The sequence below is a fragment of the Cariama cristata genome, unplaced genomic scaffold (assembly GCF_000690535.1).
Source record: "Cariama cristata isolate BGI_N322 unplaced genomic scaffold, ASM69053v1 scaffold40468, whole genome shotgun sequence".
Taxonomy (NCBI): domain Eukaryota; kingdom Metazoa; phylum Chordata; class Aves; order Cariamiformes; family Cariamidae; genus Cariama; species Cariama cristata.
This window is the reverse complement of record NW_009633580.1, coordinates 1-19,160: the sequence shown is the minus strand read 5'-3', so window position 1 is coordinate 19,160 and position 19,160 is coordinate 1. Positions and strand designations below refer to the sequence as shown.

The window sequence follows — 19,160 nt, the reverse complement described above, 5'->3', positions numbered from 1 at the left end:
GGAATGCTGGGCATTATTATCGGGAGGAGGGAATTGACTGCACTCATCTCTCTTCAAGAAAATCCTGTGAAGATGACATTGGCTTTCAAAGAGTTGAAGAGCCAGAGGTTAAAAGACCAAGGCCAAAATCAGCTCCTGCTCTGAGGCATAAAATGACCCCTATGCCTATTCCTAATCCTGCGCTTCAGGTAGAAGCTTGATATATTGAAGCACAGAACTAGAAACCTTAAAACGTTTTTTCAGTGTGGTTTTGAGTGCCCAGTTGCATACCATAACAGGAGAAGCATAGTCTGTTCTCAAAGTCCAGGTCCCCTGAAAAGCTTGAAAATCTACTCCAGACTCGATTGGCACTTTGCAATGTCACAAAATACAAAACCAGTTCATGGAGTTGCCATATTGAACAGGCAGTGGTGGCTGCCAAACAGAGCAATGGGATTCTGCTCAGCAGCCAAATCTTGGATTTTAATGCTGCTTGTTGGAAGATACGGGCTCTTTCTTGTATATTTTTGACAACCTGAAAAACAATTGAAATAAAAATGCAAAGAGGTAGCTGTAGAAAAGCTACAAATAGGGCCTCCTAGGTCTTACAAAAGTTAGATTGATTGCCCAGCTCAAGTTAATGGAAAAAGGCATACCATTCACGTTGTTGCTTTTTATAAGTCTTTCTATGTGTCTAAATTTTGTAAATCTAATCTGAAATTCATAGGGTGTTAGGCATATTACATTGTAAAGAGGGACTGTTTATGAGAGTATAGTTTAATAATGCAGTTCAAAATGAGAGTGTAATTAGAATGTTAGAATAATGTTAGAATAAACAACCCTGCTGTGGAGATTGTAGGTCATGTCTTATCGCACTAGGTGGAAAAAAATTTTATGCCATCTAGGAAGAACCACCTATATAGATGACTACATTATGTAAAGTGACATAATCAATAATGCAGTTTCAGGTCCATGCCTCAGATTTGCTCAAATGAGAGATACAGATTTTCCTCCAGTAGTTGTTTATACTTGGATGATCCCACCATCTTCATGGAGTTTTAGAAGCAATACAGACAGCAGAGCTGAATTGGAAGTAGTGCAAGGAGCCATATTCTGCAAAAATACTGGTATAAGAGAACAGGCAGTTTTGTTTGGTTTGTGGGGTGTGGTTTTTTTTTTTGACTGTTTCCATTGTATTCATTCTGCATTCCCTAACATTTCTGGGGAAAAAAAGGTTATGGAGAGCTTTAGGTCATTTTAATAGAAGTGTCCAGCAAATTCTCTGCATTATTGGTCATGGTTTAACCCCAGACGGCAACTAAGCACCACACAGCTGCTCGCTCACTCCCTGCCAGCTGGGTGGGGGAATAGAATTGGAAAGGTAAAAGAGAGAAAACTCATGGGTTGAGTTAAAAACAGTTTAATAATTGAAATGAAATATTAATAATGATGAAAATAGTACTAATGAAAATTTTTTAAATTGTAACGAAAAGGAAGATAACAAGGAAAGAAAAATAAAACCCAAGACAGACAATTGATGCAAATGAAAACAATAGCTCACCACCAAACGAGTGATGCCTGGCCAGTCCCTGAGCAGCATACCCTGGCCAACCTTCCCCCTAGTTTTGTTGCTGAGCATGATGACATATGGTATGGAATATCCCTATGGTCAGTTGGGGTCAGCTGTCCCAGCTGTGTCCCCTCCCAACTTCTTATGCACCCCATGCCTACTCACTGGTGGGGTGGGGTGAGGTGCCAAAAAGGCCTTGTCTCTGTGTAAGCACTGCTCAGCAATAATGAAAACATCCCTGAATTATCAACACTGTTTCCAGCACAAATCCGAAACATAGCTCCATACTAGCTACTGTGAAGAAAATTAACTTTATCCCAGCCAAAACAGGCACAGAAAATGACAGAAAAGCATAAGGGTTTAATTTTGTAGCTGAAAACAGCAGATTTATTCTGAATAGGTCTGAAGAGCAGTATGACTAAGAGAAAGGTCATGGTTTTTCATCAAGAACTGCACTGCAGGAAGTGAAGGAAGGCATATTCTAATGTCATCTTTTGGCACATATGTAATGACAAAACAAGATCAAGCTTTGAACACTTTTGAATACAGGGTGTTTGCTTTACATAGGATATCAAGTTGATTCATTAGCACTGATAGTCCCATGCTTCATTATAGTGCATTGTTGTGAGCATATACGCTATTCTGGTTATAATTGTAGTAATATTTCTGTAAAAGTGACGAGTTTCCAACTGTGGAAAGGACACATGTAAGTGGGGACTTCAGTGTAAGAAATTTGTTAGTTGGAACAGAGGTGGGGGTTTTGGCATTCACTATTTAAGAGACCAGAAAGGATAGACAATGACATATTATGGTTGGTTCTACATACTACCCAAGTGATATTACAGATATCATATAGATACTGGTTTAAGATGAGGAAGAAAATTGTATAATAGAATTATAAAGTAATATTTTTTGGTTTTTAAGGTTACTTGGTGTATTAGTTAATTTACGTTTCTAGGGTTAAATTAGGACTAGGTCCTGTGATTATTTTTTTTTCTTCTCCCCTTAATTTCTCCCCCATCTTCCCAGAAAATAGGCAGAGCTTTGTAACTCTAAAGCTGTTGACTGGAGAGCAGAAGTGATATTGTACCTTAAAATGTGGACACCATTCACTCTGAAAATTTCTTTCTGGTAGAATCATCTTTGTGCTTTACAACTACATCTGATTGTGTGACAGTAGTGTCCAGTATGCATGTATTCGTTCCTGAAGTAGTGTTTATAATATTAAAAAATATGTATATAGAAGATGTAGTGTAGCTGTATTTGTAGCCATATTGGATGTTATCGAGTTCCTTAGTTGCCTATGTATGTAGTTAAGTTTATGTCCTTTGATAAATTGATAAATTTAAGAGAACTTTCATCCATGAGTAGTAGATGGTACAATTACTAATACACCTATGGTAGTGATCAAGTGTTGGTTCTAAGAAGGTACTTCTACATTTTAGCGTCTTTGTGCTCTCAGTAACTCTTTACTTAATTAAAATACTGCTATCATAAAAACTGTAAATACTTTTTCAGGGATTATTTTTCACTTACTACATACTTCAATCTCATGTTTTGTTGTATATTTCAAATGTGTAAACTCTGCATGCTGAGCCCTGAACTTACTGATAGTGATACTAGAGAGCTGCATCTGAGCTATTCTCATGTTTCTTAACTCACCAGTGTCTACTAGTTATGTACAAAACAGAAGTTGTGATGGTTCCAAAATCTGAATTGCTCTGTTGAAGAGAACTTGTTCCACACGTATCTGAAAATACAGGCATAGAGGAAAATGCTTTCTGGCTCATTAGCCAGGTCTTCTTTAGGAAACAGTTGCAATAGTAACTGAAGTAACGTTTGAAATGTCCTGTGAAAGCAATCTTTTAAAGGAGAAACATAACTAAATGCTGGGTGTTATATTGCGAAGGAAAGTAGATCAGTTAAGCTGCAAACATTGGCCTAAAAAGATTACAAAATAAAAAAAAATTAATAACAGCAGGATGGAGGAAGAAGGGAGGGGTAGAAGTGAATAGCATCATTGGAAGATAAAGGTGTAAAAAACACTGTGATGGCAAGCACTTTCTGGAACAGATACTGAAAGTTTGAAGTTGCTCACAGCCTATAAAGTTTGGCTATTTTTTTTTTTATCTTCTGAATGTCCAAGTTCCTGTAATCAAACTTCTTTGTTTTTGTAGGTGCAGAAGTATGCTCCAGCTAGCGAGGAGCATCTGTTTCCAGAGCTACAGGAATGGGCACCATATTCGCCAAAACGGTCTGCTAGGCACAGCGATGGCTTTGTGCCTGCCGCCTTGTACACCAGCAGCATGTCAGCAGGTGAGTGACAGAACTCATAGTTACTTTCTAGGAATGCCCCAAGGAATTTGTCCATATTGGACAATATTGGGGATTGGTCATGATACGTGCAGAACAAATGTGACTCACAAAACACATTTTCACAGTCTGTTGTAATCTGAACATGGTCTGCTCGGCTTTTGGACTGAAAAGTGGTGAAACCTGTTTAAGAACTGTTAAGGAAACTGAGCAAGTGCTGGCTGAAGAATTTGTTTTATCTGTTTCTGTCCAGAGGAGTCTTGAATACATTAGTGGTGAACAAGGTGTAGCCTATCAATTAGGGAGACAAGTAAGATTTCCAGTATTTTTGAAATCAAACAGTAAATGGAGACATCCCAAACTTTAGCTGCTAAACTTCTGAAATACTTCCAAGGAAAAAGATCTGATGTTCAGAAAGTGCAACATATTAAGTTCTGCCTACTTGAAATCAAATACTTGGAGTATTTCAAGTTGAGTGCCCAAACTGGTTGTGATCTTAATCTAAATTAAAGATTTAATGCCAGTGTGTTTGAGATACTAAGCTGCTGAAGGAGGGACTTGCAGGCAGCTCACACAGAAATCGATATAGTCAGGTAGAACAGAAAACAGTTAGCATGTTGTATCAGTTGATCAAACAGTTGTTGGTATTGTTGAGCATGTTAGCAGGTTTTAAATTGGCACTAAATGGAGTGTTTCAGGAGCTAATTCAGGTATTGTATGCTCGTTGCTTTGAACTAGGCAAGAAGCATTTGATAAACTTGGTGCCAGATGAATTGTTCAGTCATTAGTGTAGCTACCGTCAATAGTTGTATATGAAACTTGACTTTCAAATCATGACAATATTGATTTTTGAGTTTACCCTCAATTCTTTGGAAAGCCCCAAACTCCTGCACATTCTAGAAGTTATGGAAGACTCTCTTCTTACTGGAGACGATGAAGGAGGTAATGACTTGTGTATCTGGAGCAATGGACAGCTTCAAACCCTCTTGTTCCAGTTAATTTTCAGAATGTAAAGACATGCTCAAAAGTAGCTCAGATCAAAGAAGTTTTTGCTCTTTGATTTCTTTTACTCTTTTACCTCTCTTTCTCTCTCTTTTAATGATAATAGAATAAGTATTAAAAGATATTATTTCTAACTAAAAGCTTTCTCTTATCATGATAACTTTGCATAATAACCCAATCAAGTCAAACCTACATTAGACAATCCAATTGTATGTCTTGAAATGTGAACAAGTTTTTGCTATTGTAGTCTATGCTACCAACTCATTTAAGAGGAATTGTTAAGATAGACTTTGGTTGAGTATTGAAGGATGACTGTACTTAAAAGAACAGCACAAGTAGTAAGTTTCATAAATAAATATTGCAATACTATAATGCAAAGTCATAGGACATACTAGAAGTGGGAGTCTTTGAGGCAACAGAAGAGGAACAAGAACCATTTTAGCTGCAGTCAGATCAAATACCAAATAAAAACTTGCATTCCTGTCAGATGACTATTCAGAGAGGAATACAGTATTTTTGGTATAAAAAAGTTTGATACTTGAAAACAGAGAAAATCTTTTTGTTACCAGTGCATATTAACATGATATACTGTGAATGACTTTGGTATCGGTAATATAATCCACTTTGTTACTGACTCATTACAGAATTATAAACCAGATTTTAAATATGCATGTACTACTTAAAGGGTGTCACATGATGCTTAATAACCTATTTGTATGCAAATATTAATATTTTTATTTATAATACACACAAATGTTATAATACATAATTATAGAATTATTTAAATATATTCTAAATCTGTAGTTTATATGCTAATAATGTTGGTAAGAATGTGTTTTTATCATCTCAAGCAGGTACGGTACCAAGAAGCTTAGCACCATGCCCTGCGGTAACTGCTGTCATGAGAAACCCAATCTATACTGCCTGGAGCCATAGAGTTCACACTAGCAATTGTCCATCAGTCGCCAGCCAAATATGCCATCAGCATCTGCATCCCAGGTGTTTAGAAATCTCTATCTTCTTAAATTTTTGTTTTCATTAGGATCAAATTGCTTCTGGTAGTTGTTTAATCCAGTGTAGAGTGAAACACGCTGCTGTTGTGTGTTATTTTCAACCACGGTTCTCAAAACCAGTACTGCGTAGAAGTGATGGCCAGTTGCTTTCATGTCTTTTAGTAGGTGATGGATTAGGTTTCCCTCAGCTTCACTGGCTGATATGGACAAAGAAATTGATTTTTTCATGAACTAATTTCTATAATTTTTTCTTATCCTTGCCGAAAGAAATAAAGCCTTCCCCCTTTTTTATAGCACTTGGGGCTATTTTTCTTCTGACTTCTCTTAATTCACAAAGTGATGGGACACTTGGGAAGTGGGAAGGAGAGTACCATTCATTTAGTAACTCGGGGATAACCAGAATTTTTTGTTGGCCAGTTTGTTATTTGCTCACCTGCTTTGCCCAGTTTAACTGTTGCCCTTTTCTTTTTTTTTGATGTAGTTCCCAGCATCAAGGTCGCCTGAGTTTGGACCTAAGTCATAAACACTCCAATGACTACTCTGAAAATTCACGTACAAGAGCATCTCATGGCTCAAATTCATTACCATCCAGTGCAAGACTTGGTAACTAACTTTTCTGATTTATTTCCTGTGAGACTCCTGTATATTGGAGACAAAGAATAAATGGAAAATTCCTTAAGTACATGCATTATGAGATTGTCATAGCTAGCAAAGCCTAAAGGCTTCCTTTGTTCCTTTGATTCATTTTTTGTGATTTTTTTATGACTAAAGGTGTTCCCTGGAGGTACCTATATTTAATTCATTCTTTACAGTCTCTTTAAAATGCTGTGTATGTGTGAGTGGTGGTTCTTTCCATGCCTGTTACTGTTTAAAAGTACCCTTCTAAAGATGGGAGGCCCAGCCAAAGTATTTTTGAGGTTCAGTGAGGTGGAGAGAAGAGAAAAGGAGAGCGCCCCCAGAACAAAAAAATCAAGGATGACTAATGACCTAAATTGTAAATTGTATTGTTGAAAGATAAGTTACACTTACGTTTACTTCATTGGCTTGTAAGATTGTTTATGCCTATCCTGTAATACTAAAGCAAATGCATGCTTTGTAGCAATGACATTTTAACGTTTTAGAATTTTTTAAATTTTAAATTATGTAATAACTTCTTTGTGCATGTTCCTGTGTTCCATCAATGATTGGCAGCTGCATCTGAATAGAGCATGGCAGCTTTGTAAACACAGCAAAAAATGGCATAACAGTTTGCAACCAGTGTCAAAAAATTATATATTCATCCAAGCAGAATGTACTCGGAACATGTTAAATGCCTTTTGGAAGGTTCCATGGATTCTTAGTAAACAGAGATGTTAGATTCTCAGTCAGACTTCAAGTTAAGTTTCATTTGATAGAAAAATATTAAAAATATTTTTCATATAAGAATGAACAGTGCTTATATACTGTATAGCTGCATTGTGCTCTGTTTATACTGACTGCATAATCAAGATCATTTACTAGATACATGATATACACCATATATATGAGGGTAATCATCAAGGCTTGTGCATAAGTTCAGAGGCCATTTTAACACTCATTGAAGAAGTAGAATCTAAATGTACTTTATAGTTCAATGTAGTTGCTTTTACTTTTGTCATTGTAATATTTTCTTCTTGTAAAAATAGGTTCTTCAAGTAACTTGCAATACAGAACAGAACGAATTAAGATCCCTTTAACACCAAGATATCCGAGGTCCATGATGGGCTCTGACAGAGGTGAATTGTTTCATAAGTGATTTTAGTCATACTATTTTCAGTATTACCAATCCAAAGCCATTGCAGTCGTTAACTCAGGTTGCACCAAAATCTAAATATGACAGTTTGATCAAGGTTATGAAATTTGCATTTTGCCATGGAAAGGTGAAAAAAAGAAATGTTCTAATGAAAGTTGATTTTCCTGTTAGTTGACTCTAGGGCGTGGCACACTACATAAAAGTGCACCAAAAAATTAAGAATAAGCATTGCTGTATGTTTTACAGTTGTAGTTTTCTTCTAGAATTAGTCTTAAAAGTTTTAATGGTGAGATGAACTGCATTTTTTTTTATTCTTTAAGTATGCTTTTTTGCATATTATTGTATTACTGATTGTAAATTATATTTTGAAATGCAGTGAAAGGATTTTAGTACTTCACTCAAAATTGCTTGGTGGAGGATATTTAAAAACATGATACAAATACCAGTTGGAGTGCTGGAGAGCTGTAGAATTTAAAGTTTGATGACAGTAAATGGCAACTCTTTGCTGCCATCATTGCTCGAATGTTCTGTAGCCTTAATGGATTGTATGCAGTTGTTATGTTTTACTAACTGGGCAAATACAATTCTTACAAATGGCTTTCATTTGTGATTAGTAATTTGAGATTTATTTTCTGTAGCTTTTTCAGAGGAAGAAAACTGAACGTTTCTCTCAGGGCAGTTGTTCAGTACATTATTCGGGGAGGGTACAACCAGTGAAGAGATGCTAACAAAGTCATGCCAAGCTTGTTTGAAATCGCAGAGCTTTCCCATCTCTGTGTATGATTCATGCTGGAGTTTTGTTGGTGTTTTCAGGTGTTTCATAATGTATCTCCTACTCAAAGGAAAGGGATGTACATAAATATTTTATTTGAAAATAAACCTACATATTAATTTTTGATTTTACTTCTTTCCTGGTTTTTTTATTATTTTTCTTTAACTTTGCATTGCTAAATGTTTTCAGACATGCATATGGTGTAGCTTGTCTGTAACCTCCTTATTGAGAATGGCAGTAGTTGTATGCCCACATACAGAGGAGAGATTTGACATATAGTCAGTCATTAAGGATAGTCAGTTTCCACTCTGAAATGAGTTACTTGGTCTCCCTAAGCTCCTTACATGGTTAATAAAATGCTAGTGAACAGTCGGTCCTCTTTCTTGTCTCAGATATGTATGGTGTCTTTCACTATGTCTGTGTCGATCTCCAAACTATGACAGATGCAGGATACTAAAACTCAGCTGTTGATTTTCCATAGGCTCCTTGTCCCACTCTGAATGTAGCAGTCCCAGCTTGATAACTCCTCCACAGTCACCTCTTAATTTGGAAACATCTTCCTTCACCAGCAGCCAGTCTCAGAATTCCCTTTCTACGTTACCTAGGATTTCCGTTAGCCCAGTATCTATTGGAGAACGTAGAAAAGATAGGTAAGGTCCCCACATTATTTGCTTTTAATACAAATGTGTCTGGGAAAATTTTATACATTTGTTTATTGGGTTGAAGGAATGTGAACATTTAATTTAAATGACAGATATGTACGCGCAGGGGTGCATCTCAGATCCGGTTACTCAATGTTTTTATTTTCTTTCCAAAGTATGTAAAAGATCTCTATGTGGATTTTTGCTTCAAAACAAGAGTAAATTCTGGAGTTTAGAAAAATTAAGGAATTTTGTAAGGGTTTTATTTCTTCTGTGTCAGATTAATCATCTCAGCAAATGAGAGCGGTCTAAATTGAAATACACCCCTTCAGCTGAACTACCTCAGATGATTGTTTATACTAGGCTTGTTCTGTACTCTGGAAAACTAAATAAAATGAAGACCTCATAACATCTGATAGCTAAATATCAGATGCCTTAATGTTGTAGATTATGTGCTGTAACCACGGTGCCTTGATTCGATTTAACCAGATAACATGAAAAATTGAGGGCATAACTGTGCAAGAACCTATCCATATGTACAGATGCAATTTTACTACTGTGACTGATCTCTTTGGCTGTACCCGGACTGCTGCTAGCAATAGCACTAAGTATATGTGTAGCTGCTTGCAGAATTTGAACCTGGTATGATAGCTTTCTTAAAAACTTGATTTGTGTCTTAACGACTTTCTCTATTTCATGATGAATATTTTCAAGGTACGTTGCTTATGATGTCAGTCTTGGACATCTAACTTCATTTTATCACAATCTGGCTAGACTGAATATATGAAAAGTTTTTGCATGAATTCAAAACATTGAACAGTAAAACACAAATCTGAATCAGGCTTTTATTTACAGTAAGGGAGCCAAATGCCATTCTGGCAGTGTAAAGGAGCTATGATGTGTTGAAATAGTTACATTTATGTGGACTTCAAGATCCTTTTGTATTGCTTGATTTATGTAAAAGGACTGACCATAACAAATGTGAATGATAAAGTAATAAGGATATTCTGTATTTTAATGTTTCTGGTAGTAATAAAAAGTTATTCATAAAATGTTATATGAAACTTTTGTCTCGTTTAAAGAATCAGTAAGTTATTGTAGTAACTCTAGAATGTATATTGTGTTCAAAGGACAGTGTTACTTTGAAAGGGAATGTAAAGAGGTTTTTGTGAATTTTTGTTCTTTCTTACTTCAGTGTGACTTTTGTACTACGTGTACTCAATTTGTGTTCTCATATAAATGTTCCTCTAATTGTCACTTGCAAATTCAAAGTCAGAATTTCTTTTCTCTTCCACATGACTAATGAGGTACAAAGTTCAGCTGAAAAAGCTAGGTTTTTGACACCCCTATAACTTTGTATCTTTGAGCACAAGATATGTGTTCTGATCTCTGGGAAATAACAAAACAATTTCTGTTAATGTTGATCAGGTGGTTGAAGTACAGTCAGGTACCAGCCCCTTCAGTCTTGCTGTGCATATATATAAACTGTAGTCTGAACTGACTTTCTAAAAAGAATATGTTTCTAGGTTTTGGTGGTTTTGTTTTTGGTTTATGGGTGGGTTTTTTCTGTTTGTTAGTTTTTTGTTTAAAAAAAAAAACAAAAAAAAAAAAAAACAAAAAACAGAAACAGTTCTTAATTTAGGAAAGTAGCTAATTTAAGTCTATCCTAAGAAAATGTTTGAAAGTGCCTAGATAGCATTTTAAATGGTTATTTGGTCTTATAATTCTTTGTTCTCCACAAAATACAAGTAACTTGCTTGGCCTTTCCCCACATAATAATAATAATACAGATATATAAAAAAAAGCAATGTTTGTTTGTTCTGTTGATTTTAATTTAAATTAAAATTAAAAGATCTGCTCAATTAAGACTTTTTTCTAATCAGTGTTTAGTGATTCTGGCAGGCAGTCTTGAATGTTATAGAAGAGTGCACTTCACCTGATTTTAATAACACTGCTTATCAAGTAAGACACCTTTTTAATGTTATCATTCTGTTTTATTATTGATTCGCTACTACATGCATTACTAGTTATCTTTCATTTTGTATTTACTAGAATTCAAAGACATGATTCTGTGCAATTTGTATGGGTTTGATTCTTTCTTATTCCAATCCAAAACAAACAAACAAACAAAATTTAACAATGCATGTGGTAGATGGAAAAGCAGAAAGGTACAATAAATAAAGTTCAGAAAGTTGTAGCTTTAGTTTTGAATGAGGTAGTATGCCTTGATAGATTTTGTGATATTAATAAGCTTCATGTAACAGCATGATTGACATGCTTATAATGAGTAGGAAAAAAAAATTGTCAATTGCAGCTTTCTGCGAGTTAGCACAGTTAAGAGATGCTACATAAAAATTATGTGGGCTTCAGTTTAAGTTTGCTGGTAGTAAACCTACCTTATCTTCATTACATCAAGAGACAAGCTCCGAGGGCATTACCCATAACGGTTATAAGATTACTGGGTTCCAGAGTTGCATTCATATCAGCGGGCAGTTTTTATCTTTTATGCATTAATAAGCTGGCAAACTATTATGCCCCTGCTGCAGAAGGCTACCAAATAGTTACCTTCAAAGACTGTGGCAATAAGCGTAATTTATGAAATGATGTCCTCTTCCCTCTGCCCCCAGCCCCAAATCCTACTCTTTGCAAAAATACCTTTCCTAAGCCCGGCTCACATTAGTAGCAGTGAGTGAAGTCCAGTTAACTCATCTGGTCTCTGAACAGCACAATTAAAATGGTTTAAGCAGTTGACACAATTTAGAGAATGTCTATATGATATAACGAAGTGTTAGGAAAGACAACATTCTAATTAATGCATGTCAAATGTAGTATAATGCTATTAAAATGAAAAATACACCACACCTGATATCCAAGCTGTTTCATTCAGACCAAGCTGAACTGTTAATGCCTGTGTCGACATTATTAAGTTCATAGTAATATGAACCAGTACTTTTTGGGAGGCTGCTGTTTGTTTATAATCCACCATGAAGGGACCAGCCCTGTTTGTACAGGTGGATACATCCTAACTATGGGGGGTGGAAAGGGGACTGTATCAGGGTTTTCTTTTGTATAAGCCATTCTCTTGTTATACTTACTAGTGTCTTACTACTGTGTGTCTTTTTCTAAGTGTTCTTTTCTCAAATCTTCTACATCTTTCAGATATCTGTTCCGTAATAGGTCTTTTCTGAGAATCCCTGTGGCTCCTAGGCCTAGGTTCTCATCACTAAGGAGTTTGAGGTTGGCCTGATATAAGGTTGTCCTTCTTGAGCAGTCTTGCGCACTTTGTGCTATTTTATATGTTTGGGTAATTGCCATGAGGAAAATTTGCATGGTAATTGTAATGCTGCCATGCAAACTGCTTTCTTAATGGCTTGAGTTTGCAACTGCTTAATTTTCATTACTAATTTATGTTTCCCTGTATACAAATATGAAATCTGATATTTGTGCATTGTTGTCCTTTGGTTACCACCTTATTATTTATGGTGCTTATTTTCACTAGCAATATAGAATCCCAACATTTGTATTTGTAACATAACTTTCTGGAATATAGTTTGTAAATGACGTATTATATACAGTGGTTCAATTACTTTTATATAATATGGATCTGGAAGCTTCTTTCCTACCAACCTCACCACCATACTATTTATAATTCATATTTACCATAATGTTTTGGAGCAGTCATGTACCGGGTATACATTTACTTCTGGCACTGTACATTGCATGGTGTTAAAGGAATGCATTTAAGACAGTTGACAGTAAATTTTTTTGTAAAGTAACTGTTTAAACCTATTTTATTGTTACAGTTCAGACAGGCATAAAGTATTGCATGTAACTTTGACATTGTGATGGTTCAAGTGCAATTTTGTCCAAATCAGTTTTAACTATCTCTTCTAAAAGGCCCTACATGGAAGAGCCACGTCATGTTAAAGTGCAGAAGGGTTCTGAGCCTCTAGGGATTTCCATTGTGAGCGGAGAAAATGGTGGAATATTTGTCTCTAAAGTAACAGGTGGGAGCATTGCCCATCAAGCTGGCCTTGAATATGGTGATCAGTTACTAGAGGTAATTGTTTGCTTACTATTCCTATGGCTTAATGAATCAGTTCGTATGACTCCAACCATAACTGTCTTCCCCAAAAGAGTATCTTGTGAAAGCTTGTGTGCTGTGAGATGTAGCAAAGGGTAGTCTGTATTGTAATGTTCCAGTAATTGCGATTGTTGTGACTTTTTGTCAGGCTTTATCATAAAATAATGTCTTTTGATGGTAGATCTGTATTGCATCTTACATAAAATAATTAAATTTTAAGCTAGCTAGTTTTGGTACTTAAAACAATGTAGTCCCAACACCATACTCTGCCTGATAAGGTGAGTAAATATTCAAGCAGCTGGCTTGTACCAAGTTTCATGCTGCTGTTGCTGTGACATATCCTTACCTGATATACATGGTTTAAAAAAATACTCAGGCTTTAGATTAACTACAGTCATGTTTTTGCTTACAGTATCAGATAAACATATGGAAGAGCATTTTGTAAAGTACAGAGCTGCTTTGTAAATGTTAAATCTGTTCATGCTTGTGAATGTTAAAGCCTCTTCTGTTGGACAGTATGTGGATGATACTACAATGGACCTGAATGGATCATGAATCTGAATTTATCTTTAAATTCTGAATTTATTCAGATCAGTGATCTGAACAGACTTGTATTTAGTCAGTAATATAAAATCATAACACAACTCAGAATACGTATATCTTTCAATAGTAAAAGATTTTTAAACTCATGGTCAGGTTACCAAATATTTTAAAATTACAGTGGTTCCTTCCAAAGAGTAAACCCTAGGAATCATTGTATAGCAGCATTTCCATCCTCCTATTTACCCCAGTGGAAATAAGTCAGCATTTAGACATTAAACTAAATAGGAGACTGAAAGAATGATTTTGCTCGTTTTCATCTGAAAACTTGACATCCTGGTTTGTGCATTTTTTTCTGTAGTTTAATGGAATAAATTTGAGAAATGCTACAGAGCAACAGGCTCGACTAATCATTGGACAGCAGTGCGACACCATTACTATTCTGGCTCAGTATAACCCACATATGTATCAGCTTGGCAATCATTCACGATCAAGGTAAGGCTGGCTGGACTTTGAAAAAACTACTCTCTGGTCCATGCAATTATTCAGCTAGTAGATAACTTCTGTACAGGTAATGTGTTTGCAAACATCAGCGCATTTGTGCTGATAAGAAGTGTGATTGCTTAGAAAAGTAATGTGTGAATATACGCTTGTCAAAAAGAAAAGAAAAATGCTTGATGAGCACCTACTATATTTTCTTTTCTATTTGGGCATAATCCTTAGATACATTAAACTAAAACTAAAGGCGACTTCTTCCTAGGATTATGAGATTCTAGTACTTCAGATGGGTTTTAAATTTTTTTTATAATTGGAGTTTCCAAAAACTAATCAGAGAAGCATATGACCTAGTGAAATTATCCATCCCATTTTAATGCATGATCACACTTCAAAACTGAGCTTTATCTTTCTCTTAGACTTGTGGTGAACACATGTTATTTGGCATGCTGTTTTGGGTTTTTTTTTTCCGTACTTTATTTACGGCCTAATTAAAAACTTCATCTGCATGGAAAATATTTATAGTGAAACAGTAACCCACCAGTCTCTTTTATTCTTTTTTTTTTTTTTTTTTTTGTTCTCTTAGTTCTCGCCTAGAACCTGTGAGTAATCATTCTACCCCTCAAGGCAGTGGAGCTGCAACACCTGACAATCATTCAGTAATAGATACTGTGAGTGAACAGGATGAAGGAACAATGACACCACCTTCCAAACAAACCACACCAACTACAAGTCCCCGGAATTCCTTAAGGTAGAGTGTAAAATTTTTGCCTTAAGTAAAAAAAATTGTCAGAGTGGATGTGAAGGGTTTTAAAAAACAAAGTGTACTTCTGTGAATGTTGTGTCTTGTTGATTGCAATAAGTCAGCAGACAAGTTAAGTGGACCTCAGGATAAAAGTATGTGCTTTCAGACTGTTTTTCAAAGACAATGTCTGTAAGGAGTAAAGAAAGTTTACTACAAGATTGATTTAATTGAGAAAGTCTGCAAGGAACATGTTCGTTTTTTTAAGACTATATCTATAGGTCACCTATTTTGAATAATAATTATGTAAATATATATTCTTCAGATGGCTAGCTGATTGTATATAATGCAAGTTTTTAAATTGAAGTACATGTGTTATTTCTGTCTGTCAAAAGGGGCCCTGTGGACACAAACAAAAGGACCCCTGAACCTAGAACTGTTGTTATTAAAAAGTCCCAAGTTGATCTTGGGATCCAGATATGTGGTGGAAACCTGTATGGAATATTTGTCTCAGATGTAGATGATGATAGCCCAGCAAAAGGACCTGACGGACTAGTCTTGGGTGACATGATACTTGAGGTAAGCTATTAAGAAAAGTCTCTGCAGCATACTGACAAAACGTCTAGAATAGTATAAAGGGGGAGTCGCACAAAGAATCTTTCTGTCTCACAATGGGAGGTATTCTGTGAATCTTGAGTTCCTGCCACAAAACTCAGATAGGAATGGTGACAATGCATAACCTTCATTCTGGCTGTGACACATGAAGAGCTGGATGATGCGGACCTGGAGAACTAACACTGTTGAGAGCACAAATTGCCCACAAGTTTGAAGGACTAACGTATGTCCTCTTGGAATTATGAACACCTGCTCTCTTCATCTAAATGGCAACCTTGAATCCAATTGCTGTACGTAAGAGAAAGGCCAGGGTATGAAAGACTGCAAAACAGAGAACAAAGTTGATCTTATCACTGTGAAATTCTAATGAGAGTTTAGGGAAAGTCATACAATATGTCTTTGACTCTGCTTTCTATATCTGAAATGAGAATATTTATCTACTTGGCAGGACTGTTAAGGTGATAAACACATATGTGTTTATGAGCTTTTCAGATACTATTGAGCATTGAGACTGTCTGAGCACTGAGATCTCCCCTTGCGTCTCTAGTATCCAGATGGAGAATTTACTTTGTAATTGAGTTTGTGACTTCCCTCATACCACTTGCTTTCACTAAAAATACTAAATTCTTTCCAGTGTGAATTTTATGATTCTCAGTTTACTCTTTGGAAACTATTTAAAGTGCAGCCTCTCTCTCATGATGCTTGTCTGCTGTGTTCCCTTGGGTATTTTGTTTTCCACCTCCATGTCTCAGTCTCCTGCTAGACATCTTAAGGTGCAAACTGTACTTGAGTTAAGTGGCAAGATTTACTTGTATATAGAGCCTGCCAGTGGGAAAAACAAACTCATTTTGCATGTTTTTTCAAGCTCATCTAATTCTATTGCCTGTTAAAATACAATCTCACAGTTTGTGTTTTGTGTTTTGCAGTATGGGTCCATTGATATGCGAAATAAAACAGCTGAAGAAGCTTATCTTGAAATGTTGAAACCTGGAGAAAACATCAAAATAAAGACTCAATACAGAATAGAAGAGTTTAATAAGATAAAAGAGCTTCCTGGAGATGGCTTCTATATCAGGTATTTGAGCATGAATTTTAATAACAACGTAAGGCTGTTAGGATAATATGCTGACCATCGTGAGAGAGATAGTACATCAGTTTTACCACATATTTAAAATTCAAAATTTACTAATTTATCCCAGCTAGTCTCTGACAGTGAGTATGCAGTCTGCAGCATAGTAAGCCTGCACATTTTGCTGTTACCTTGTGTGCTCTTGAAATGTAGTGTGCCACTAATACATAAACTTTTTTCAAAATAAGTATGCATGGTTTTCTCTTGAGTTTGTAGAGATCAATTGCAGAACCTATTTATGTCTTCCTTTTCAGAGCACTTTATGACCGTCTGGCAGAGGTGGAACAGGATTTAAGCTTTAAGAAGGATGACATTTTATATGTTGATGATACTCTACCACAGGGAAACTTTGGCTGCTGGATGGCTTGGCAGCTAGACGAGAATGCTCAGAAGCTGGAAAGAGGACAGATTCCCAGTAAATATATGTGAGTGACCTCAGTTACAGTATTTATCTTATAGTCTTTGAAAGTCTGACTAGTGAGATGTGGTATAAAAGACTTGTTTGCATCTATGCTTTCTGGGAGATACTAATTCTTAGACATGTCATATTAGGGATGGTGTATTTTAATAACAATTAATTAAATATATTGCTCTATCAAGTTGTTTTTAATGCTCCTAAATAGTAAACTAGAAATGGAAATGATACATAGACGAGTGTTGTGATAGATAATTCAATAACAAAAGTGAGAGTAACTACAGCAAAAATATCCTTGAATCCAAGGTTTATCACAGTCATTCTTGGGAAGCATCAGTATTTTTAGTTATCTGTGGACAGCAATGTCGTTATAAGACTGCGTATCCACCACAACCTTGTAATGTTGGTAGAGCAGTTAAGAGGAGTATTCAGGAACTAAAATTTTTACTTTGTTACTGAAATCACATTAGTTATTGCTCAGTGATTAAAATGTATTTTTCATTTTAAGATTACTGATTTTCTGGTTTCTTTTTCTTCTAATAGTCTTCTCTCCATGTCATAACTCAAAATTCATCCTGACAGTGGTTCTACGTGGAATGCATGGAAGTACACTATATACATACAGACCCATAAACATAATTGATAGGCTTGTTACTGGAAGATGGATAGTAAAGCCAACTACATTTTACATGTGTCATGTCGCCAAAATATTTGTGCTCATATAAAATAAAACTGCAAAAAATAAAGCCGTTATTTTGGATTGCTAGTAAGTTATTCGTAAGGATGAGTATAACATGCAGCTTCATAGGAAGAACGGGATCCTCACTTCTGTGCGAGGCTGACTTTATTGGCAAGTAGGTGCAAACTGTTGCTTCTGCCTTGGAGAATTTTGCCCTGCCTGTCAGAGTGGTCATCTTCTGTGCTGTGCCGATATTTATATTTTAAGAATCCTGAGGAAATGATGGTAGCGTGAGGTTTTCAGATGCTTATTATTTGATTTGTGTTAACATTTTGTTTCTGATTTAATTTCCTGTGATGAAGATACTTAGGCTAAGACTCGAGATGAGCATTTCCAGTGTATTCCAGAAGCAGCAGTGATATTGTTTGTTGAAAAAAATAAAAAAGGTAAGTATAAATACCAGCCATTTCGTCTGTTTCATTATAGGATGGATCAGGAATTCTACAGGAGACACAGCATGTCTGAGGCTAAAGATGAAAACAGCTCATCTAAGATATTGTCAGCAGCAGCACGGAGGTCATTCTTCAGAAGAAAGCATAAACACAAGCGAAGTGGTTCCAAAGATGGAAGGGATTTACTGGCTCTTGATACAATCAGTACAGATTCAATTCCTTTCTTGGATGGCAAGTACCTTTGTTATACTTGGGAGGGGGATGCCATTCTCTCTCTTTCATTTTTAAGCAGCTGCAGCATGACACAATGAATAATGTTGCTTTCATGGTGATCATATGTCCCATCACCTACATTACTTTTAATAACAAAAGTTTTTTTTATTACATAACAATCCAGAGTGTTTCAAATGAATTTTTTTTTTGGTAGTTTATTCCTAGGTCTATTAGCATTAGTATTTCATTTGCAGAGGGAGATGGCATGGTTTTTGTCTTCCTTTCAACTATTTGATTTCTGTCCAGGTCGCTTAGTCTATACAGAAATTCTGGGCACCACTCAAAAATCTTCACTTCTATTTTTTCACTCTACAAAAATCATGTTGATTACAATGCTTACTTAAAAGAGCTTAACAAACCAAACCAGAGAAAGCAAGTATTGTGTCTTGTTTACACTTTTAGGAAAAAATGGGAATCTTTGGTTTTAAAGTTTGGGTGAGGGTGGGGGGATAAGCACTAGGTTCAATTAGAAAACATCTGGTTTAAGCTGTCAAGTGGAGAAAGTTACAATAATGGCTAATGAGCATTTTTTGTACTTGTCAAGGCCTTTACTCCTTGCAAGGGTGTTGGTTTTGGGTAGGAAGGCTCTACAGAGAGATCTGGACAGGCTGGATCGATGGGCCAAGACCAACTGTATGATGTTCAGCAAGGCCAAGTGCTGGGTCCTGCGCTTGG

General features: G+C 35.9%; 1 protein-coding gene across 1 annotated transcript in view; it reads left to right on the top strand.

The window, feature by feature from the left end:
- The window catches only part of DLG5 (discs, large homolog 5 (Drosophila)), a gene marked incomplete at both ends in the record, with an annotated part of 41,476 nt that extends 23,033 nt beyond the window's left edge, over positions 1 to 18,443 (top strand). The window contains 13 exon segments of the mRNA XM_009706807.1: positions 1 to 188; positions 3,727 to 3,865; positions 5,719 to 5,863; positions 6,359 to 6,480; positions 7,542 to 7,631; positions 8,902 to 9,070; positions 12,959 to 13,121; positions 14,047 to 14,180; positions 14,767 to 14,931; positions 15,318 to 15,501; positions 16,464 to 16,612; positions 16,921 to 17,091; positions 18,247 to 18,443. The exon segment at positions 1 to 188 is cut by the window's left edge and continues 19 nt beyond it. Coding sequence (XP_009705109.1) covers positions 1 to 188; positions 3,727 to 3,865; positions 5,719 to 5,863; positions 6,359 to 6,480; positions 7,542 to 7,631; positions 8,902 to 9,070; positions 12,959 to 13,121; positions 14,047 to 14,180; positions 14,767 to 14,931; positions 15,318 to 15,501; positions 16,464 to 16,612; positions 16,921 to 17,091; positions 18,247 to 18,443 — 2,016 coding nt within the window.
- Between the last annotated feature and the right edge of the window lie 717 nt (positions 18,444 to 19,160).